Here is a 21922-nt window from a genome sequence, read left to right on the forward strand (position 1 = left end):
TTATAGTTTATAATATTATACTATAATATACTAAATTATAAGTAGCTAATAATTAATATATCATTAATTAGCTAACTTTAGTATTCTACTATTAAATTAAAATAAAGTATTATTTAGTAGTTATATAATACTATATTAAAAGTTAATATAACTTCTAAAAATAAATAAAATAATAATAAAAGAAAGTAAATAAATAATTTAAAAAGTAGCTAAATAATCTATAGAGGCCTTATATATCTACTAATAGTAAAAAAAGTAAAGAAAATAGATAAAAGGGGATATTTTTAATGTAATAATACTTTTTATAACTACTATAGATAGACTACGCGGGCACGTAATTCGGAATTGTACAATATTGATCCATGTCTCAGCTACCGGAACTAGAAAAGTTTCCAGGGGCTATAAATGATTTTTAATGCCGGGTATCGAAGTTGAGCAACGCCGTACCACGAAATCAGTCTATTGGTCTCCCGCGGGGAAACTGGCATCGCCCATCTTTATGTAAAGAAGGGTTATAAGTTCAATCTGTCGATCGTCATTCGCCTGTATCTTCTAGCCACGATAGAGTAATTAATTATCAGCGACTCCGCGGCCACGGCACCAAAGTTCATTTCCAAAGATAGTTGATTATAGTCAACAAAAGAGCATTAATGCACCAAGCGTCGGGAACAAGGCATAATGCAATATCAGTGCGAAGTCCACTGAATTCAAACATTAATTATCCGCAATATTTTTCATTCTCACTGAAATACTTTTCATATGAAGGTCCAAAATCGGTCCTTGTTGTGGTTTTGATATTCGCACAAGGTCGACGGTATAAAACTTCGCTGTGACATCAGGGGTTGTTTCTCTCTCCTTGAGTAGACTGAATCCTTGCCTGAGTGTTTGCTCACATAGACCAAGCACTTGTAGTAATTTAGCCTTGCCGGATAAGCGAGCACTATCTTCTGAATGATTCATGCTAGTTTCTCGCGCCTCCTGACAGCATTCTTTAAGTTGGTCAACAATATCCTCCAGGCCTTGGCCTTCTGGCAAAGGCACTGAGAGCTTGCCTAGTTGAGTGCGAGATTCAAAATTAACTGAGCAGGGAAGTGTCGGAGTAGTTGCCTGTCCCACTTCAGTGTCAATATGTCCTCGGAGGCCAGGGTATGTATGGACGTATGTCAGGTGCTGCTCCGGCGAGAGTATGAGCAATATGTAAGACTCGAACTTTGGCTTCCTGATCAGGTGGTAGAGCGCCGGAAGCATTGTGTCTTCTGTGCCCGGGGATTGATAACTCGTTAGGTACAAGACGGAAGATCAATATATATATATGTATATGCTTATTGAACGGTGTGGTAACTACTTACTATCTTTTGGGTATCTCCCACACTGTTGACTGACAAGGCTCGTGCGTTTCGTTGTCGGGTAACTAGTTACATCCGCTGCCTTGTGTAGTTGTATTGAGGGTGGATTCCCCATAACTATTCCATGAACTCCAGATATTTTAGTCTGTAACAACAGCTTCAATGAGAATGCTAACGATCTTCCCATGCACAGTTAGGCAACTAAATTAAGTCAACGCGAGTTTCGTTCGGTTCCATGCCAACGGAACACGGGCTCGGTAGTTAGCTACTAACAAGGTAACTAGTTAACTAGCTATAAATACTCACTAAAGGCCATCAATCACTAAATACCGAAGCATCGCTTTTTTCAAGCGGAGTTCTTCTTAATGATGGACCAAAAGCAAAAGCCACATCCTCATTTGGCGGCTAGTTCAGGTTCCAGGCTGGACTCGCCGCGCCTAAAACATCCTTGATGCTTGTCCTTCACGACTCCAACCGTGAATGGACAGGAGAAAGCGACAACATATGTGCTATATACGGCTCTCCGCCGCCTTGAATGCCATGACTCCCGCTTAAGCACATCCCTCTAGTTCTGGACTGCTGATATCCGAGAGTGAAACCGGGTGTGCGATATCCTAGGGCTGTTAGTCGAAGCAAGACTTGCAGGCCACGGCACTCCTTACTGGTTTTCGCGTCTTCCGGCTTCCGCCCTGCTAGTGCGCCGCCCCGGCTGACGATGATCAATGACAACGAGCCAGCGCGGCGAAGCTGATGAGCTGTTCGAGCTTCGGCTTCTTTGCTGCGTCTTCGATATCGCCTTTTTTTCGTCGAGTTCGGCGATTGGACTTTCGACTTCCCTTTTGAGCACCGCCATCCAAGATCCCGTGATGGCAGAATCCAACCGTATATATTCTTACTCAACGTCGTTCTTCTCTTGTTGTCGATGTTTTGTTCTTCACCTCTATCACTTATACTACCCTACGACCTAGAGAAAGCTGAGTGTAGCTGTCTGCTCCGACTCACAAGTCCCCGTTCTTTCGCTGTTGGTTATAAGCTGGCCCACTGAGAGTGTTATTGGTGGACAATAGTCATTCGTTTAACGCTGGTAAGTCTTGGTGAACCACAGCTGTTCAGTTGAGTTTATTAACCACGAGTAGATGCAGTGGAGCTTTACATTCCCTCCCGTTGATTTCAGAATCCAGGTAGACATGGAGAACGCCCCGGTACACACCAATGTCTACGCTCCTTTCTTCAGCTTGATGATCTGGCTTGCATCGACACTGGTAGCAGTCCTGCTCTTCCGCAGGGTCAGAGCTGGGTACCTTGAATTTCTCTCCCTAGGACCCGGCGGGACGCCTTCTACTCCCATGGGATACCTCCGGGTATGCTTATTGAGCATCTTTGCCCTTCGGAACCCCTTTAAACCACCACATATACCTGAGACATTAAACCCTAAGACTGGAATACTCAAATATAGACTGGAATACTCAAATATCTGCCTACTCGTACCGGAAAACGCCCAAAAGTTGCAGGAATCATTCCTCATAGACAAGTCACACAACAAGCCACACCCGACATGTACGCTGCTCTTAAAGAAGAAATAAAAAAACTTGCCCTCTCTAATTCTGATCGGCTTTATGAGGGAACGTCATGCTTCGAGAAGCATAGCATTGGTCTCTTCACTCCTCTCGACTTACCGAATAGAGTTACATGTAATGGAGAAATATGCCACGCCCACCCCATTGATGGGAGCATTCATATGACTCTTCATCCAGCAGATGTCAAGTTTGTCATTGAACGGGGATGGGGTGAGCGGCACCCGCTTGCTCGAGATAGCTGGTGGTGGATGTTTAGGCTTGTACCTACGGGGTTTGTCATGATATACGCTCCCCGCTCGAAGGAGGAGTTGGACAGTGTGGTTCAAATCATCCATGCTGCTTCTTGGTGGGTGAATGGTATTGAACCGCGCTGGTCTACACCTGCGAACAGCAGTCGGTGTGGGGTCGATGGGGGAGCTGGTTTTATCAAATCTCAAGTTAGAACCTAACTGTCGATTTCTTCAGCGCCGATGATATGACTGGCTCATGGTATTTTCGGGAGTAACCCCTTTTCCTAACCTTTCATCATGTATATTTACCCTCCCTTCATAACGAATTACCTAAGGCCGTTAACTAGGTACCTAGTTAACACCAGAAATTGAAACGCCATTTCATTGTTAAACTGCTTCTAAGTATGGGATTCTAGTGCTAGTTCCCTGAAGTTGCAAAACATGAGCTGTCTGTATCTTGGGAAAACAACAAAATGACCATTCCATGATTTACCCAAAGTTCCAGGAAGTTTCAAGCCAATGGAGATCAAAAAACCTCTCCCTAAAGAAACGGCTGAGGAAACTCCGAAAAATGAGGACTCTTTCGAGAAGAAATCCCAGGTTCCGCCTCATAATACCTAGTATTGATCACTGTGATATTGAGAATGTGGGTTGAACAGAGAGTATCTATGCAAATTCTAGGTCATCAACCTGCGGATACAAATAATATTCGGTTAGTGAGTGAAGTAAAAGGCTGTGCAAGTTATATGGCGTTCTCACCTTGGTACGCTTGCTGTCTTCCGGCACAACACTGCTGGTACCGGTTCGTTTGGTTACTCGGTGATGGAGATAGAAGAATTGGTGGTTAACAGGCCTATTGGTGCGTCGAACACTAGTATCGCTGCCACCAGTTATAGACTCTGATCCCTCTCTGTCGGGGTCGGTGAGAGTATCATCTGAATCTCCCTCTGGCTGGGTAGTTGGTGGCTCTGTTGGATCATCTGTTTCGATGCTAGGGTATATGATCGTGTCATTATCCTTGTCCTCCTCGTCATAGTCCAGTTTGGCGTCCACATTGTGACTTTTATTGTTAGATTCTCCAGAAGAGGATAAAGAGTAGAGTGAGTTTGAGTAGTTTGGGCTATGTGGAGGTGAGAGGGATGAGAGTGACAAAGGACCAAACTCTGGCTGCTCCAGGCCTGGAGAAGGAGAGTAAGTCACGGACTGAACTGAGCTGCAGTATTCATCTTTGTCTTCTTCCCCCTCCTCGTCATCTGAATGGGCTGTCTGCTGATAAGGCCCGAAAGAGTCGCAGTAACCTATATCCGGTAGATATCCGAAAGCCTGATTAGTGTTCTCTGAGGAATATGAGGAACACTCTGAATCTGATCCATGGACTCTGTGAGTTCCCTTGGGATATAAAGGAGCCCAGCCGGGGAACCCCCTAGCCATGCGAAGGGCTGTTGGAGAGATGTTGAACATGTTATACCTCTCAGATAGAGTGGTGGAATCTGAGGCAACGCTTTCACCATCCTCAGCGCCTTCGGTCTCATCCTCAAAGGAGTCTCCGTACAGATCAGTGAAATCTTGGTATGCATCGCGGTATTGTTGGGGAGTGTGTCCTGGTGATCCAATCTGTTCTGCCGCCACGTTGATAAGTGAATATTTCTCGACGCGGGTTTCCTGTTGGTTACGAGCATAAGCCTCGAGCTTTTCAGACGCGACGTCGAGCTTAGCTAGAAATTTTCTCTTCTCGTCTCGCTGCTGTCTTTTGGACTTTGGTCTGCAGCCCGCTGAGATGCAGCTTGCCATAATGAGCTGAGACTCGGAGGTGCAATAAAGGGGAAATGGATATGAAGGGAAGCCAGATCTAGCTTGGTAGATATGGCTTTGTAGATGGAGAAAGAAACAGAGAGAGAGAGAGAGAGAAGAGGAATAACTGCTTATTCCTCTGGGTAGGAGAACAGCCTGTTGGCCTGAGAAGGGTTGGACAAATATCAGACACAACTTGTGGAGGGGGGAGTCATGAGAAAGAACAGCTGCTGGCTGGGCAACCAAAATGATGTGTTTTTATAACCATGACTAGACAGTGTTGCGCCGAGACAGAACATAGTAGCCATGTTCATGCCATACCCATAGGACAGGAGAGGCAAAGGGGAGCTGTCGAACTTCTCAGCAGGTAGCTGGTTCTGGTATCAGGGGAGTGGAGGAGCTGCAAGAAGAGGCAGATAGACCATAATAAGTTTAATATTCTTTTACAGTTTGGACCAGGTCTATAGAAGCCAGAGCAGTGGGAAGGTACGGGCAGGGGTAGAAACATCTGTAGATATATACGTCAACAGGGGGGAGAGAATATGGATGCGTAGGTATCATTCTTTTGATAAAACCAGGAAACATCAAGAAGGGAAGGGGGTGAAAACAGGATATCAACATAGAGATGGTATCTCCTGCATGACTATAAAAGACAATGCAATTCCATAGAAAAAAGGAAAAAGTCATGTCTGTAGGAAAAGGGAATGGTATTGTAGATATGCAATAAGGAAAGCATAAGAGTCCTTGCACCTAGACACCTTTTTTTTTCTCATTTAGCCTGGATGTTGCAGTTATCAAATATGTAAAGTGGCAAGGGGAATAAAGGGGGAGAAGTGAAAAAAAAGGGAGAACAGGAGAAGGAAAGGAAGACAGCATCAGGCAGACAGCTGATGACAAACATGGAAGAAAGCTGAGGACAAGCAAGAAAATGAGATGATTTGGTAAGAAGCGTTTGTTTTCACACAGGACATCAAGGAGAAATAGCAACAAGACCTATGAAAAAACAATGTCCTGTGTCCCAAGCCTCCCTCCATGTTTCTGCACCATCATGATACAACAGTAATGTCTGCAGAGATAAGGATTTCATATTAACCATTAAATAGAGAGGCATTTACTCGTAACCAGCCTTCTTCAGGGCGCCGGCGAGCCATTCGAGGCCCTCGTAGAGACCATCTCCGGTGGTGGCACAGGTAGATTGGATGTACTAGGCTGTGTTAGTCAGGAGGTTTAGAGAGAAAAGCATCACGAGACTTACCCAGGCACGTCGTGTCAAGGTCTGTAGACCAAGCTGTGAGGTGATCTCGGCAGGGCTCATGGCGTTCTAACCGTCAAATTAGTACCTGCGAATATGTATGGACATTGGTTTAAACATGTGACTTACGGGGAGATCCTGCTTGTTGGCGAAAACGAGAAGCAAAGCATCCCGTAGTTCGTCCTCGTTGAGCATCTTCTGCAACTCTTCTCTGGCCTCGACGACACGGTCACGATCGTTGCTGTCGACGACGAAGATGATACCCTGGGTGTTCTGGAAGTAGTGTCTCCACAGTGGTCGGATCTTGTCCTGACCACCGACATCCCACACGGTGAATTGAATGTTCTTGTACTCGACGGTCTCAACGTTGAATCCTACGCCAGTCAGTACTTCTTTCTTTCTTCTGACTTGATGTATTGAGTGACATCTCGAGTATTGGACCTACCGATGGTGGGGATGGTTGTGACAATCTCGCCAAGCTTCAGTTTGTAGAGGATGGTGGTCTTTCCGGCAGCATCGAGACCGACCATAAGAATTCGCATCTCCTTCTTGCCAAACCATAGCTTATCAAGCATTTTCGAAAATGACATACCCATCTTGGCGGTGTTGATGGACTTTGCGGTGGGCTTGAGAGGGTAGAAAGGTGAGCGAGCGAGAGGGGAGCGGAAAAGTAAGGGAGAGTCGGGTTTGCCTGTGATTGCGGTCAGCCAGCGAACGCGTAAGCCTGAAGACAGCGGTGTCGACCGTTCTGCCTATCGAGCGGCGGCAGATGGTAAACAGGACAGACGAGGAGACGAGAAGAGCGGGCTATCAACGGTTGGGTGGTTGTTGTTGGGTGGTGGTGGTCGGGTGGTTGCTCTGGTGAAGCGGTGGGATGGCCGAACAAGACACCTTTTCACAGGGGGGCCAGGCGAGAGTTTTCTTTTTTAACCTCGCCCTTTTTTTTTTTCCTCTATTACTTACAGGACGCAAAGATGAGGGAGTCCGGGGGATAGGGTGAGGTGCGCGCTGACTGACAACGCCGGTGGTATCTCTCTGGCTGGCCGTCTGGCTGTCTAGCTGTCGGTCTCGTTGGTGGTGGTGGTGGTGGTGGTGTTGTCGGTCGCTTTGGCGATGAGAGGAAGAAGGAAGAGGAGTTTTTGGTGGCAAGCAAGGCTCAACTAGGAAAGGCGCCAAAAAGGAAAAAAAATTCCCCAGGCAAGACAACGTGACTTTTTGGCTTGGGTCGCAGCGACAGTTGGCGACGACGGCGGTGGGAACGGCGGCAGACTCTATAGAGACGACAAAGGACGACGAAGAGCATGCGAAGGGATGATGGGAGCAAGGAACGAGGAAGCGTTTGGCGTTCGTTATATAACTGCGGTGGCTGGAAAGAGGACAGGTTAGCTGGTTTGCGACTCCAGGCAACAGGATTCTGCGGGCGTTAGCAGACGAAGAGCCGCTTGTTGCTTCTTCCAGCCGTTGGTCGACGGACAGATGGATGATCAGCTAGTCGACGAGGTTAATTCACTAGGCCGGGGAGACTGCATTGGGATGTTTGCTTCTCGACGAGTAGTCGGTTGCTGGTGCTGGTGCTGGTGCGCGTCCTCTGTAGATGTAGAGGTATAAAGCACGGAGATAGGAGACGGTCACCACAAGGATTACCAGGCCCTTCCTTTTACATATAATGTCCCTGAATATCAAGGCAGTAGATGTAGATGCGGATGTCGATGTGCAGATCTCGAGATACCAATTACCTGCATTGAGAGAACCGGAGACAGCTCCTCACAGCATCTGACCCCCAGACTCGGACCATCTAGTCATCCACTCGAGTCATATCGATCTACCATTACAATCCTACTTCCTACAACTGTTAAATATATCGGTTCCACGATCCTGGAATCGGGGCCCCCGGGTTGACGGTTCCACTGAAAGTGGAATGACTCCGTTGAGATCCCATCCTTGCCCTGGATAGTTATCATGAGTCACTCTTAAGCCAATACGACCATGGGACAAGCATGCCTAAGTATAAAGACGATGAAGTTCCCTTGACATGTACCAACAATTTAATCGCCATGTCCGTGTCTCAATCAACAATCAAAGTATCACTTTTATCCATTGATAAGTCAAAGAGGGCCAGCAAGATGGAAATACTTCAAGTACCTAAGGGTCCAGTTGCCCCTTCAGACTTAGTGGCCCTTTGCAGCCGATACCGAACTGCTCGGCTGAGAGCTCTGAAGACATACCCAGAGGCGTTCAGCTCCAAATATGAACGTGAGAGCGCCTTCACAGACGAACAATGGGCCCAAAGACTTCAGAACCCAATGTCAAGAACCTTTGTTGCCGTCTGCGTTGATCATGTCACAGAAGCTCCGTCCAATGTAGAGGATGTGGAAAAGCTAAAGAGCAATGAATGGGTGGGCATGGTTGTCCTGCTGGGCCCTAAAGTGGTTGGGCCGAGTATGAAATATGCCTGGGACCCGTTTCTGTCCATGGCCTGGATGCAGCCTGATGATGAGCGCGACTTTAACGATGCCGAAGCCGCGACTTTTGCAGTCTCGATGTTTGTCTTACCGGAGGCGGCTAGGCGTGGTGTTGGGAAGATGCTGGTTTCGAGGATGATGGACTCTGCGAAGGAGGATGGCAAGAGGAAATCGATTGGCAAGTTACATGTCAGTCTGATAGTCGAGAGGGATAACGACGCCGCTATCCGGCTGTATGAGAGATGCGGCTTCGCTCATGTTGATGCTGGGCCTGATCTTGATGGTGTAGGTGACCGCCCTGTGCCGCCGCTGGGAATGGTTTGCTCTTATGTCTTATGACTTCATTGACTTCTTTTCCTTCTTTTTTCTTTATCCTTAATCGTCCTGTATAATTTAGACCTGTCCTTGAACGAATCTTAGATTAAATACCTGATATACCTACTTAGTGTAGATATCAGGGGGGCTGGCTTATCTACACGTGACTTTATCAACCCTAATCTAATGCGGCTAGCGCTTAGGGCTTCCCACATTTCGATGCGCAAAAAGCCAAAAGAAGGAAAAAGCGACTTCGAGATTGGAAAAAAAACTTCCGGTCGACAACGCGCAAATCCTCACCATAAGAATTCTTTCAAGTATTCTTCTGGAAGACTGTTCTCATCATGTCTAAAATCACAGTCGGTACGTTTGGAATCACTGTTGGATCACAAGTGTTCGATTATAGGAAATAGAAGGAGCAAATTGGCTAACGAGGTTGACGAACAGCCGGAGTGCGTACCAACGTCCAGCAGCTCCTGGACTACTCTCACAATGAGAAGAAGAGAAACTTCGTTGAGACCGTCGAGCTCCAGATCGGCTTGAAGAACTATGACCCTCAACGTGACAAGCGTTTCTCCGGCACTATCAAGCTGCCAACCGTCCCTCGCCCAAGAATGAGCATCTGGTACGATATTGCAAAGGCGATAAGAGAAAGATTAATGGGAATAAGTGGCTGACGGGATGGACAGTGTTCTTGGTGACCAGCACGATATCGACCGTGCTAAGCATCTCGGCGTCGATGCCATGTCCTCCGATGACCTGAAGAAGCTCAACAAGAACAAGAAGCTCATTAAGAAGCTCGCTCGCAAGTACGATGCTTTCCTTGCTTCCGACGCCCTTGTCCGACAGATTCCTCGTCTCTTGGGTCCCGGTCTCTCCAAGGGTGAGTACTCCCATATTAGAATCTTCAGGTATGAAGACAGGTCGACTAACTTGACAATAGCTGGTAAATTCCCTACCCCCGTCTCCCACAACGAGGATCTCTCCAACAAGATGAACGACGTCAAGTCCACCATCAAGTTCCAGCTTAAGAAGGAGCTTTGCTTGGGTGTTGCCGTCGGCAACGTTGGTATGACTGAGGATGAGCTTATTGCTAATATCATGTTGGCTATCAACTACCTCGTCTCCCTGCTCAAGAAGGGCTGGCAGAACGTTGGAAGTCTTACTATCAAGGCTTCCATGTCCCCACCAAAGAGAGTGTACTAAGCTTTTGTTAGTTTGGTTCTAATCTTTGAAAATAAAAATCAATAACTCAGAATATGATGAGATTTATGATCCCGCTATTTTCTTTAACGTGTCCTGCATGCCGTAGTTGAATTGTAGAAGTACAATATTATAGTATAAATACAAAGTGGAAAAGGTACAGGTTGTGCCCAGTCTACTCTATTCCATTCCCTCCATATGATCTGTCTTGTCCAAAATCATCCCTCTCATCCCAATAAATTCACGCAGCGACTCCCATTCTTCTCCTACTTCCTCGCCTCGCATAAGCGGATCACTGAAACCCCAAGTCTGTGCAACTCGATCCAAGGCCTGGCGTTCCTCCTCCCGTAGCCAACGACTTCGTAAAGCAGTACCGGGAATCCACACAACTCTCCTCATATGGTCGTTTGAAGTGGCTGCCGCAACTAGCCCGACAGAAGCGGTAAAGGTAACGTATGCAAGAATGGCGGAGAAGGCTATCCCCCTGGCCGTAGACACGTCCATGGTATTCTGGAGAGTTGAAAGGTATGATGCTATTGCCCATGCTGCTGGTGGTGTAGCCACTACACCTAAAAACGGAAACGATGCTTGTCGGATGATTTTCGAGCGATAGAATGCTGGCGTGCAGAATGCCGTGTCTATGATAGCGAGAGCCAGTGAGAGGTTTCGTTGTTCCATGGCTACTTCCAGAGCATCATTGGCAATGGTGGGAGGAATTGCATTTTGTGGGCTTTTGGGGTTGGATGGGCTATATGTTATTGTCCCACCGCTTGACCGTGGGGATGGCTTATTAGCGTAAAGGGTGAAAATGGTGGGTATATAGTCTGCTTTTTTGAGCTGGCATTGGATCGAGGTGTAGAGTTTCAGTATCTCTGGCGATATAAACACTTTCGGGTCTTGTAGCAACTCGTTTAACTTATTCGATATAGCGGTAGCTGACGTAGATATTGGGGGTTCCTTCTTTTGTGTCTGAGACGTCTTTCGCACTGCCCCTGCCTCTTCTTCGTCATCTAGGTTGAGAAGAGAGGATATAGCGTCCTTCTTCGGTTTGGTGTCTGTCTGCACTTCCGCTGCCTCAACCGATTGAACTGCATCAACTATGGCCTGGCTTTTCTTTAGGATTTCAATGACTGACTCCTCCGAGGGTATTGTTGTACCCGATATTATCGCATCACTCTCAGCTATGACATCTCGAACGGACGAATTGTCGTGGGTCGCCGGCTGTGCCGCAGCTATAGTAGATGAGTATCTATATCTCAACTCGTTCCGCCCTAAAACCGGTCTTCTGCCGTTGAATATATCGCATGGCTTCTTCCTCGAGGCCACTGCGCGCGGTGAAAAGGCCGTAAACCTCCGTGAAATCGAGGACGTAGAAAAGGCGCAGAGCTGGCAGAGCGAGCCCTGAGCTCGCCTTGAAGCTTGCAGACCTATTTGCTTCATGGCCAATACCTTCCGGCCGCTCAATTGCTGCTGTCTTCTGCCTCGTCTCTGCCCCGTCGTCTTGTCTTCCTGTCGCTGTTGAAGATGTCAAAAAAAGAACATTGCTTATGTAAGAGACCTGCACCGCCACAAGCGCCCATCGTCACCAAATCAACCTTACAGCAACACCAGCATCAACCAGCATCAGGCATCTCCTCTGGCGGTATTTTTGACGACTTAGACGCGCAAGACGTCGTCAGCCAGCAACATTTTCTTCGACATCCGGAAGAAGATTCATATTTGCCTAGCCGAACAGGCAGAAAGGATAGTCTACGACCAGGTACAAAAAGGACGACTACCGCCCCCTTCGGACGGCCGCTATATGATTCAACCATCTTCTCAACGGCGTCACATCTCGCCTTTCTTCAGCTGAATAGTCACAACTCTTGCACTTTGTCGCAAAGATGCCTCCACCTCCCCCTCCCCCTCCGCCGCCGCCGCCGATGCCTGGGAAGGCTGCCGGGCCTCCCAAGGGTGGTCCTCCAAGGGTATGCAACCTGTATCGGTCACCTATGCCAATCAGGCTGATAGACGAGACTGACATATGAAAATAGACTGCTCTCCTTTCAGATATCTCCAAGGGTACAAAGCTCAAAAAAACCGTTACAAATGACAGATCTGCACCTCTTATTGGAAAGACATCCGGAGGCTCAGGAGGCCCTCCTGTTGCTGGTGCCCCGCCGGTTCCGGGAATGGCGCCTAAACCACCAGGCGGACTTGCCCCCCCGGTCCCCGGAGGCGCTGCGAACAGACTGAGAAGCAACAGTGCTGGGAATGAACGGTCCGGAGGTGACGATGGTGTCCCATCTGCGCCGCAGCTAGGCGGTTTGTTCGCGGGCGGAATGCCTAAGCTTAAGAAGCGCGGTGGTATAGATACTGGTGCCTCTTCGAATGCATCGTATCTGTCGGACTCCGAAGCACAGAGTAGCTCGAGGACACCACCTCCTTCAGGAGCCGCGCCTAAACCTCCAATACCATCGAACAAAGCACCTACTTTTCGTCCATCTCCTCCGCCATCTACAGAAGCCACGTCTACACCCCCCGTTAATCCACTGGTAGCCAATCTCCGAAAACCACCACCCCGGCCGGCTCCAAGACCATCATCCTCAATCTCAACACACTCAACTAAGCCAGATGTACCTCCGCCGCGCGCACCACCTCCAGTGCCAGGATCGAGCAGGCCACCACCGCCTCCTCCCGCTCCTCCCGCCTCGAGAAAGGTCTCTGCGCCTGCCGCTCCTCCTCCCCCTCCTCCATCAACATCTCCCGCTCCTCCGCCACCTATAGCACCACCCCCTCCGCCATCAGCAGCACCCAGGCCACCCCCAGTACCTCCTCCAGGCCCTTCAGGCGCGAACGGGCCACAAGCTTCGTCGATAGCAATGCAGGCTGCGCGCAATGCATACGGGTCCCCGGCAGCGCCGCCTCCGCCTCCTCCACCATCAGCTCCTGCGGCTCAACCACCACCTCCACCAACTTCACCTCCTTCATCAGCACGAACATCCTCCCTCGTATCAACGCCACTCTCTTCTCGCCCGTTCTCTTTTTCAGATAATCAACACACCGCACCACATCACCAACCTCCCGTACGCTCTATGCTTGACCCAAGCACTTATACCCTCACTAACGGTGGCTCTCATCGACCCGGTGCTCAAAAGGGCTCGTCCCATGGTAGGATAAGGATCGAAGACCCCCGGTTTAAATTTCAGAACGAATCATTGTTCCCTAAGCCGAGAGAATTCATAGGCGGCCAAAAGATGTACAGGGCCGGCAGAGGTAGCAGTGTACCCTTAGACCTAACGTCTTTGTCATGAAATGAGACTGCTGGATGGACTATTCTGTTTCCTTTCTTCTTCTCCCCCCAGTTTCATGTTCATCTTTGATATATTTTGGGTCTAGGAGCAAATTGTAGCATATATACTGCATGGGATGCATGGACTGGCGGGACAGTGTTATCCTGCTTTCTCTTTACCCAGTCTTAGCTCCATCTAACTACTGTTGACCAGTATTTGCCGCCTTATGTGTCTTCCTCTCTCATGTCTCTTTTATAGATCGTTCATAATAGCCTATCCGTCTGTGCTGACTCAGCAAATAAATCGAGGCTGTTGAAAGAGCACCGCGAGATGTGAAATACTCGCGTATATGCCAAACTTCTCGAAAGATCAATCTTTAAACCATACATCATCATACAAGTCTTTTGATGGGAACAGTTGCAACTGCGCGACCATTTTGAAGTTAATAGTTGAGCCTACTCACGCTGCTCCTCATCACGCGCATCAAAACCGAGCCTTGCTTAGCCTCTGAACCCGGAGCCGAAGATAGAAGAAGCGCATTCAGCAAGCCCGGGACCTCCCTTTTAGAGAAACTATAGATCAGCTGTGAGGAGCCATAGCTATGTCCCTCCAGTCCTACATCAACAGTTCGTTGACCCTCTCCTACAAACCCGCCTACCCCTCTATTAGACGCAGGCGACAAATTTCTCGAACAACACACTAACGCAATGCGTTTTCCTGTATAGAAAAAATTCTCGTCCTTACGGTTGACGGCCGCACATTAATAGGAACGCTCCTATCAACAGACCAACTTACAAACCTCGTCCTATCCCAAACAATTGAGAGAATAATCCGAACGCCAGATGACCCTGAGCCTAGCACGGAGGTAGAGCACGGTCTTTACCTGATACGAGGGGATAATGTTGTTATCTGTGGAGAGGTCGACGAGGAGATTGATGGTAAAATAGACTGGTCAAAGGTCAAAGGGGAGGTTGTCAGGAATACTAAGAATGCTTGATGGGCTATTATGAAACCATGAGTCGAGGAGCAATCCAAGGCTGGCATTCGGCGGTGTTAAAAAATTAGAATGGCAGCACAGCGGCGAGGCAACTGTTGAGTTGATATTGATACCCTATTTAGAGCCGTTGTTCCATCAGTTTGCCTGTGACGCGGTGCTTCTGCCCAGAAGATGGGGACAGAGACTAGGGCAGCCTTCTCATTCCATATCCAATTGAAATGAGCTTGGATTGTATCCAAGTATTGGGTAGACGGGACAAGTCTAGGGGACTGTCTATCGCCATTTATTTCGGGCCCACAGCATTCTAATCACGTCGAAATAACCTGGGAGATGTTATGTGAGATATCGAGCGTCTGCAATGAGATGGAGTTCAGGACATTTTAAGCAGAAATATAGTCATGTTTACCCTGTTCCTTTTTGATTCCATCTCTAACTTACGAACGCCAAGGCATCAAATGTACCAGATGGTTTGTTTCATTGAACTTGTTTCCCCCATACTTGCACCCGACCCATGCGAACTCCTGGCATTGGTTTATCTGAAGGAGGTGGAATTGTTCACCTGCAGTCACCCTTGTTGAGATTTATATTTGATATATGACTGCATCATGCGAAGCGTATCACTCTCTGTGGCGTGAAATCATGATGCATGACGAGCAAACGATATTTTTCCAGAAAACAGCATGTCGACGAATATATCGACGGCCAAACTTCAATACATCGATGAAAATTATAGCTCTGGCTCACCAGCTTGTTCATGGTTACACTGCCGAAAGCTCAGTGTGTCGAGTTGTGAGTAGCTTGTGCGTCGGGCTTTGGCTACCGATATAGAGTCATGAGCATGGCATCTAAGTAACCCTCAGGGCGGTCTGTACGTTCAATGCCACAGTGGTCAGGCTCCCAACAGCGACTGGTCAGTCCTGGCTTAAGTAGAATACAGTTTGCATCCTAGTCATATGAGAGTAGACATGTCAAGCCGAGGATGCAAGCCAAAAGCGGCCAGCAGTCCTCTGCATCAGCCTGTCGGGTCCTTAGGGAACAAACCATGCAAGAAGAGGGCATGATGTTTGGCTAGAGCGACTTAAGCAAGCTCATGAAAGAAGCTTTTCTCGATCTACCCGTCTTCTCATGGGGGTGCACACAGAGAGTCGGGAGGGATCACCGCTCGAGATGCGGGATGTGGGCATGCAGACGTTGAGACCACGGCGTCGCTGCATGTGGAGAGTTACGACTTTTTGATATGTCAAGTTGTTAGATAGTCCCATTTCTTTAGACTGAATTCTTCTTTTTTAGCGTTTTGATTTCTTGCCCTTGCTTAAAGCACGTTGTGGGGGAGGTACCCCAAAGTACCAAGAAGTATACCTTTATTTGAAGTAATAGACTGCCCGCATATATAGTAGCTGTGAACTTCACTGCTGTTATAGAAGACCTTTCAATTGGTTTGATATATGTTTGATTCTGGGTGTTGTTCATTGTGAACGTTGTATCTAGGAGAAGGTAGGGTTGGAGTTGGGCGTATTTTTTGTAAAGGAAGAAGGAGCCAGCGGTTGGTACTCTTACTCTGCGTGTCTAGATACATGCCTTCCCGATTCACCATTACTGTAAACCAGGGAGGAAGGAAGAAGCAGTTTTCTATATAGTGGCCGAAGGGTAATATATATACTATATACTTCATCTTGCCCGAGTCTCAGGGAATCGCGGGCCCGTCACTCATAAAAAGGCAACGGAGAAGCAATTGAGATATATACTTTTTGGGACTCTCATTAACTTAGTATTTAGCTAACCGCTATTTTGTTTATCAGCTGTGCATTTACATCTCTGAGGCTAGGCTAGGCCATTTAAGTAGCTGTCAGCCTCGTCACCAGCCGACATCATGCACAGTTCTCAGCTCGCACAAAGCACGCGTAATCTGGTGACGGACTTACGTGGACGACAGTATGTAGGATGATAGCCGAGCATGCACCAAAACGGTCAGGCAGGATAGAGTAGTGATTGATAAAGACGTGCTCGACATATGTCCGTCAAATTCAAAATTGAAGGAGGCCATCTCTTCCTAGATAAACCCCGCCGTTAGAACGTCAGAATTACCAACGCCGTTTATGCGTGTTAACTGTTCACCCCATCTCTCGTCTGGCCGCGTGTACGTCCCCGTATTGATCTCGTCTACCGGGCGGTACTTGGAGTGACCAAAACCCCAGAAGCGCGCTTGGCGCACGTCAAAGAAAGTCTTCACCTAATTGGATCGCCCAACGCGACGCTAGACCAAACGGGGATACTGTGGGTACAGTGGGGCCGCGGCGCCACTTCCTAGGCCTTGGCGAGCTTGGCACCCCGTGGCCCGGTTGGGCAGCCACAAGGAGGCCAGTGCGCCCAGTCTTTTCTTTTCTCCTGGACACATTTCGTGTTATCTTATATACTCCGGGCTCCATCTCGCCAGTCTGTGTCTGGCTCTTTTCTTCTTCGCCGTTGTCGACAAGGGGACGATACACACAATTCGCTGGCCGAAGACTGTCCGTGTTTCAACTATCATATATCTTCACTCTGCTAACTCTCAGCTGAGCGCTTCAATCGCCCCCTCTCTTCCGCGCAGGTTTCACCACCAGTAGTAGCGCCTTACGTTTCAAGTTCAATTAAACCAACCCGCCCTCTCATCTTATCAAGCCATTATCACCGGCTCGAGACGCCTCGCCTCATCAACAAGCGCCCCCCTATTTCTCAGCTCAAATGTGCAGATTTTTTCAAGAGATTCTTGCGTGTTGCTCAGACTTGCCTTCCTGGCGAAGCCCTGAGCTGAGCTGAGGTCGAGCAATTTGACCAACCTTTCACGACAGGGTGATGTGGCTGTTTCGGGGAGCCCAGTCTGCGATCTTCTACTACGCAGCCTGTACTCCTTGTACAGAGCATCTCCAGAAACGGAAGAGGAAGAGAGACGCAGCGCGGACCGCACGTGAGGCCGGCAGGGATGCCCTCGTTACCGACCAGCCTGTCTTCTACCAGCCAACGCCGTTCAGCACAAACAGATACTGGAGCGAGGAGATTGCACTAGGACCTGGGCCGCCAGCGAGACGTGGGAGGAACAATAACAACCACAATGCTACTAGTCGGACGGGGAGCCAGAAGAACCTGGCGGCGCTTGAAAAGGAGAAGCCCACTGTGACAGAGAAAGCAGTGCTGACTGGAGTACTGGAGGACCTGCCCATAGCAAAGGACGGCAGCAGTAATGGCAAGAAGAACGATACAGGAAGCGGTCTGGCTACTCGGTGGAATATTGTACGGTATCAGCGTGACGACGAAGTGCTTTGGGGGTGTGACGGAAGGGCTTCGTCTACAAGTCTACGGGTAGCAACTCGTGGCTCTTCAAAGTACTCCCTCGATCCGCCACCAGAAGTTCATGACGTCTATCCACCAATTGCAAATGCGTTGATGAGGAAAGAAGAGATTCAATGGATGCTTCAACCACCGCCGAGTGCGAAGGTCATGGAGGGTAAGATCCGAGCAGACCCTGCCTCGAGGTTCTCGGCAAGCAGCAGCCCGCTTCTCAGGGGTATCACACAGTCGCCGAGCAATACTGGTGCTGACACACATGGACATCAACATCATCTCTCTCGGCCGTCTCCCGTCCAGAGTCTTGAATCAGCCTCGCTCAGGCATAGCCCTACTACAAAATCACGCAAGTCCTCGACGGGAGCGACTATATCCCGCGGCCTAATACCCATCGACTCCTTGATCTCTCTCTCAAACACTACCCAGTCACAGGACCAGCAGCGTTCTTCCCTCCCTCGCCTCTCTACTACAGTTCGCAGACAATCGTCCGATCGTCATCATCACCAACAACAGCAGCAACAGCAACAGCTCACCCTCTCTCCATCCAACGACTCCAGCACCGCTTCTCCACTAGAACTAAAACCGTATGTATCACTCCCCAGTCTCCAACCCCCGAGGACCCGCCAGCACCGCAAATATGAAACAGAACATCGACCAACATCCAAAGAAACCGTTGACAGCGGCAAGGCTTTCCGGCCTATCACCCCGTCCTCTAACAACGCCCATTGGCTCCGTGCCACAAGCCGTTCAAAGACATCAAAGTTACCGTTCACCAGCACTGTACAGCTGGATAACGATGATAACCATGATTCGGACCACTCACTTGATGACGTCGAGTTTGATCGACTAGACCGTATCCGAACATACAGATGGAGCATGGACTTTTAACCAGTCTCTATCTTCCCCCCTTCCTTTGAAGAAAAGAAAACATAAAAGAGTTAGAAAAAATGGGTGTTTCTTGTATATATTCTTCATCCCTTCTCTGACCTGATGCTTTGATTTTTACTTACTCCTTTGCTTTACATCCACTGTATCTGCCGTTTTTCTCGCCCTTTTCCCACACACGGCATAACGCCAGTATACACAATGCACCAGCTTGTCTATACCACACCCTGGCCTGATTGGCCCTTTTATATCTTACTGCATGCAACATCCACAGCACGGTCTGTCTTTATTTGTTGTTACATCTGCATATTTCATTTCCTTCGCGCATTCGCTTCACTCCGCCTTTTTTTGTTCCTTTTGAAAATTTCTAGGTTTTCCTCGAGCATGCGAGCAGGCTGGTTTCTTCTCTTTGTTGGCGAGTTGGCTTTCCATTCGCTGGCCCATTCAACTTATAATATCTTATTTCGTTTCGTCGGCCTAATCCCTTTTGCTACAATAAAGGTGTTATTTTTCTCCATCTCTACTCTATAGATGTTGGTGGTTGGTTCATAGGTACTTTTATTAAATGGATATCAACTAAAGGCTCTCTATTAGAACGGATAAGAGGCCTTAGTAGAAGGTAATGCACCGTTGCCCCGTTTTCAATCCTTCGCTTCTAGCAAGAAACACCAGTAGCAAAAGTAGGCAGTAGTGAGCGCATGGAAGGAATATGGATGACAAGAAAAGGAGCCAACCCGGACATGTTTACGCAAAAGGCAAAATGGGAGATGACAATAATAAACTGTAGAGATAGACAAAATGGTACAGCTCATTCATTTTTTAAATAGATCATGACGTAGATATATATATATGAATGCGACCCTCTTGACTTTCCCAACTGAAGTAGATTGGAATAGGAACTGGAATGGAATGTAGTAGAAAACTGGAAACGACAAGTGGATGTGGATATTGGGCTGTGGCGCAGTGCTGAAAGTGCGCATTGAAAAAGCTTACAACCAGACCGGCAGGACGTGGAATACATGACATGACATGGCAAAAAGACAAAGGGTAGGAGAAAAGAGATATTGGAATGGCTCGCAATTGGCCATACATAGGAGTTGATGGATGGTAGGAAAGTAAGGCGTCTTTTGCACCGGCATGATATGTTCTTCGAATATTTTTGCATTTCGTCTTTTCCGTCCTTGGGTGGGTGTTGGGGGTATTGTTTTTATTTATAGACGAGCAGCCTGATTAGTAAACCTTTTTCTTCTCGTCCATGCTGAGCTGCCCAGGGCCCATGTTGACAAGGAGGACCAAGCCACCACTACATAAATATTAGCATGTAATTGGACTAGATATCAACATACATAAACACTTACACGATGGAGAGAATTTGGAAGAAGTCGTATTTGGCAAAGTCCTTGTGAGGGTGGTGGGGGTGGAGCTATTGAAAAGCCCAGTTAGCGTGGTGGAACCTAATACGGGGTAAGAAATATGGATACGCACCGTCCAGAAGTTGTTGACAAGGACGTTGAACACACTGAGGACAACGACCAAGATGACAGCACTCCATTTTGCTTTGAATCCAACAACAACCATGACTGAGGCAACGAGACCAATGCAGCTGACAATGATTCGCCACAAGCTCCATTCGCCAGAGAAGACGAATCCAATGAACAAGAAGATGAGGAGGACTCTGCCGGCAAACTGAACGTACATCTTGCGGTCCTTCTCCTCGAGCTGTGGGAGACCAGCGGGCATGAACTTCTTGCGCACCCAGGAGTCAGAGAGGACCATGAGGAGACCACCGATGACACTGAGGTTGCGGACAATGAAGGTTATGTCAATTAGAAGACCGTAGCCGAGAGCCTGAGCGACCACAACACCGAGGAGACCGGCAACAGCATATTCACTGTGTTTGCGAGCAATGACGAGAACGGAGCAGGAAAGCATGACGACGACGTTGACGATAAGGAAGAGGTGTGTTATTCCCCATGGAACTGCATGATAAGTTAGAACCATTTTGTCACACCAATTTCAAAGTGCCGAGATTGTTATCTCTCTTCACTTCGGCCTTTCACGTACTGTGTCTGAACTGATGGAGGTACTCGAGCTGAGGCGTCCATTGTGTCATTATCCGCAGCGAGTCTTCCAAGAAAGTGACCACAATGAGGAATCGACCGATGGCCGGGAGATGTCTATCATTATTTCGTAAGTTTAAACAGGTCGTATAAGTGCATCAACTATTTCTTCATGGCACACGGGGAACCAGGATGGACATACGGCTTGATTGGATCAGCAACAGTGTCTAGCCAGTCCTCAATCTTGCTGGTCTGCTCCCGGATGGCATCCAACGGACTCGGGTCGCTGGTAGCATGCTCCCTCCCAGGGCCGACGAAGGGATTCTGATGTCCCAGGTTGTACCCCGCCGTGCCGCGGATTTGGGCCATCTTTCTGAAGAGATTGGTATGGAGGTTAAAGAGGTATTTTTGGTGTGCGTGTGTCTAAAGAGGGATGCTGGTAGGCAGGTACGGATATGTAGCCTCGGAGGAATCGACGGCGGCGTGCAGTTGAGGTTGCCTGCTGGCTCGGGACTTCTGCTCCCCAGATAGTGTATATGTGTCCTCGCCGGGTGGGTTGTGGACAAGAAGCAGGACCCTTGTTCTCCTCGGCTGGTTAGCATTGGCCTGAACAATGACGGTGGGTTTCGAGTGGCGGACAAACAAACACTTTAAATCCCTCTAGTGGTGCGAGGGACGCTGTCTCACAACTCGAGGGCAGCCGGGCAGACGGTCAATTGGGGCCAGACGTCGCGGCGGAGGAGGTGAAGGTGAAGGCTGCGCAGAGGACGAACTCGAGGCTTGTCTGTTGTTTCTTGCAGGTGAAGAAGGTTGGAAGGTTGAAAGTTGAAGAGAAAAAGCCACGGATGCGATAAGCAGTAAAGGTCACGTTTCGCCAAGTCACGGGACTTGCTGGCATCAAGACCGCGCTGGAGCAGCAGAAGCAGACGGGGATGGATGTACTTATGAAGTATTGAGAAGAAGAAGAAGAAGAAGAAGAAGAAGAAGACGGCAGCAGGAGATGGAGAAGAGGAGATAAAGTAGAGGTAGATGATTCACTACTGAACTGTTACTAAGACATACAAGAAGCGAGGTGGCCCAGGGTAAAACGAGCTTCCCTGGCACAATCACCAGCATAGAGCGCGAATGGGGGAAAAAAAGGGGGTTAAAAAAAAAGGTCTCAAGTAGTCTGGCTGATGCAGGTCGAAGCCAAAATTAAGGAAAAGAAGAGC

The 21922-nt window shown here is 48.3% G+C and overlaps 10 protein-coding genes across 10 annotated transcripts; 5 read left to right on the forward strand and 5 right to left on the reverse strand.

Annotated features, from left to right (window-relative positions):
* Nucleotides 1-714: 714 nt before the first annotated feature.
* Nucleotides 715-1248, reverse strand: TRV_02575 (uncharacterized protein; the record flags this gene model as incomplete). Its single annotated transcript, XM_003023195.1, has 1 exon — nucleotides 715-1248. One exon carries the CDS (start codon nucleotides 1246-1248, stop codon nucleotides 715-717), a length of 534 nt encoding a protein of 177 aa, XP_003023241.1.
* Nucleotides 1249-2482: 1234 nt separating this feature from the next.
* Nucleotides 2483-3372, forward strand: TRV_02576 (uncharacterized protein; the record flags this gene model as incomplete). Its single annotated transcript, XM_003023196.1, has 2 exons — nucleotides 2483-2707; nucleotides 2803-3372. 2 exons carry the CDS (start codon nucleotides 2483-2485, stop codon nucleotides 3370-3372), a joined length of 795 nt encoding a protein of 264 aa, XP_003023242.1.
* Nucleotides 3373-3819: 447 nt separating this feature from the next.
* On the reverse strand, nucleotides 3820-5631 carry TRV_02577 (uncharacterized protein; the record flags this gene model as incomplete). The annotated part of the gene is made up of 3 exons (XM_003023197.1): nucleotides 3820-5178; nucleotides 5266-5292; nucleotides 5467-5631. 3 exons carry the CDS (start codon nucleotides 5629-5631, stop codon nucleotides 3820-3822), a joined length of 1551 nt encoding a protein of 516 aa, XP_003023243.1.
* A 424-nt stretch (nucleotides 5632-6055) lies between these two features.
* Nucleotides 6056-6792, reverse strand: TRV_02578 (uncharacterized protein; the record flags this gene model as incomplete). The annotated part of the gene is made up of 4 exons (XM_003023198.1): nucleotides 6056-6148; nucleotides 6200-6265; nucleotides 6326-6603; nucleotides 6642-6792. The coding sequence occupies 4 exons, from the start codon at nucleotides 6790-6792 to the stop codon at nucleotides 6056-6058; spliced, it is 588 nt and encodes a 195-aa protein (XP_003023244.1).
* A 1401-nt stretch (nucleotides 6793-8193) lies between these two features.
* On the forward strand, nucleotides 8194-8997 carry TRV_02579 (GNAT family acetyltransferase, putative; the record flags this gene model as incomplete). Its single annotated transcript, XM_003023199.1, has 1 exon — nucleotides 8194-8997. The coding sequence occupies one exon, from the start codon at nucleotides 8194-8196 to the stop codon at nucleotides 8995-8997; it is 804 nt and encodes a 267-aa protein (XP_003023245.1).
* A 195-nt stretch (nucleotides 8998-9192) lies between these two features.
* On the forward strand, nucleotides 9193-10179 carry TRV_02580 (GNAT family acetyltransferase, putative; the record flags this gene model as incomplete). The annotated part of the gene is made up of 3 exons (XM_003023200.1): nucleotides 9193-9336; nucleotides 9444-9598; nucleotides 9663-10179. 3 exons carry the CDS (start codon nucleotides 9193-9195, stop codon nucleotides 10177-10179), a joined length of 816 nt encoding a protein of 271 aa, XP_003023246.1.
* Nucleotides 10180-10356: 177 nt separating this feature from the next.
* On the reverse strand, nucleotides 10357-11800 carry TRV_02581 (uncharacterized protein; the record flags this gene model as incomplete). The annotated part of the gene is made up of 3 exons (XM_003023201.1): nucleotides 10357-11408; nucleotides 11455-11734; nucleotides 11777-11800. The coding sequence occupies 3 exons, from the start codon at nucleotides 11798-11800 to the stop codon at nucleotides 10357-10359; spliced, it is 1356 nt and encodes a 451-aa protein (XP_003023247.1).
* A 259-nt stretch (nucleotides 11801-12059) lies between these two features.
* Nucleotides 12060-13469, forward strand: TRV_02582 (uncharacterized protein; the record flags this gene model as incomplete). Its single annotated transcript, XM_003023202.1, has 2 exons — nucleotides 12060-12143; nucleotides 12210-13469. The coding sequence occupies 2 exons, from the start codon at nucleotides 12060-12062 to the stop codon at nucleotides 13467-13469; spliced, it is 1344 nt and encodes a 447-aa protein (XP_003023248.1).
* A 3808-nt stretch (nucleotides 13470-17277) lies between these two features.
* Nucleotides 17278-18654, forward strand: TRV_02583 (uncharacterized protein; the record flags this gene model as incomplete). Its single annotated transcript, XM_003023203.1, has 1 exon — nucleotides 17278-18654. The coding sequence occupies one exon, from the start codon at nucleotides 17278-17280 to the stop codon at nucleotides 18652-18654; it is 1377 nt and encodes a 458-aa protein (XP_003023249.1).
* Nucleotides 18655-19881: 1227 nt separating this feature from the next.
* TRV_02584 (uncharacterized protein) lies at nucleotides 19882-20652 on the reverse strand (the record flags this gene model as incomplete). Its single annotated transcript, XM_003023204.1, has 3 exons — nucleotides 19882-19954; nucleotides 20010-20074; nucleotides 20137-20652. The coding sequence occupies 3 exons, from the start codon at nucleotides 20650-20652 to the stop codon at nucleotides 19882-19884; spliced, it is 654 nt and encodes a 217-aa protein (XP_003023250.1).
* Nucleotides 20653-21922: the final 1270 nt, after the last annotated feature.

Source organism: Trichophyton verrucosum (genome assembly GCF_000151505.1).
Source record: "Trichophyton verrucosum HKI 0517 chromosome Unknown contig00222_1.f1.exp, whole genome shotgun sequence".
NCBI lineage: Eukaryota > Fungi > Ascomycota > Eurotiomycetes > Onygenales > Arthrodermataceae > Trichophyton > Trichophyton verrucosum.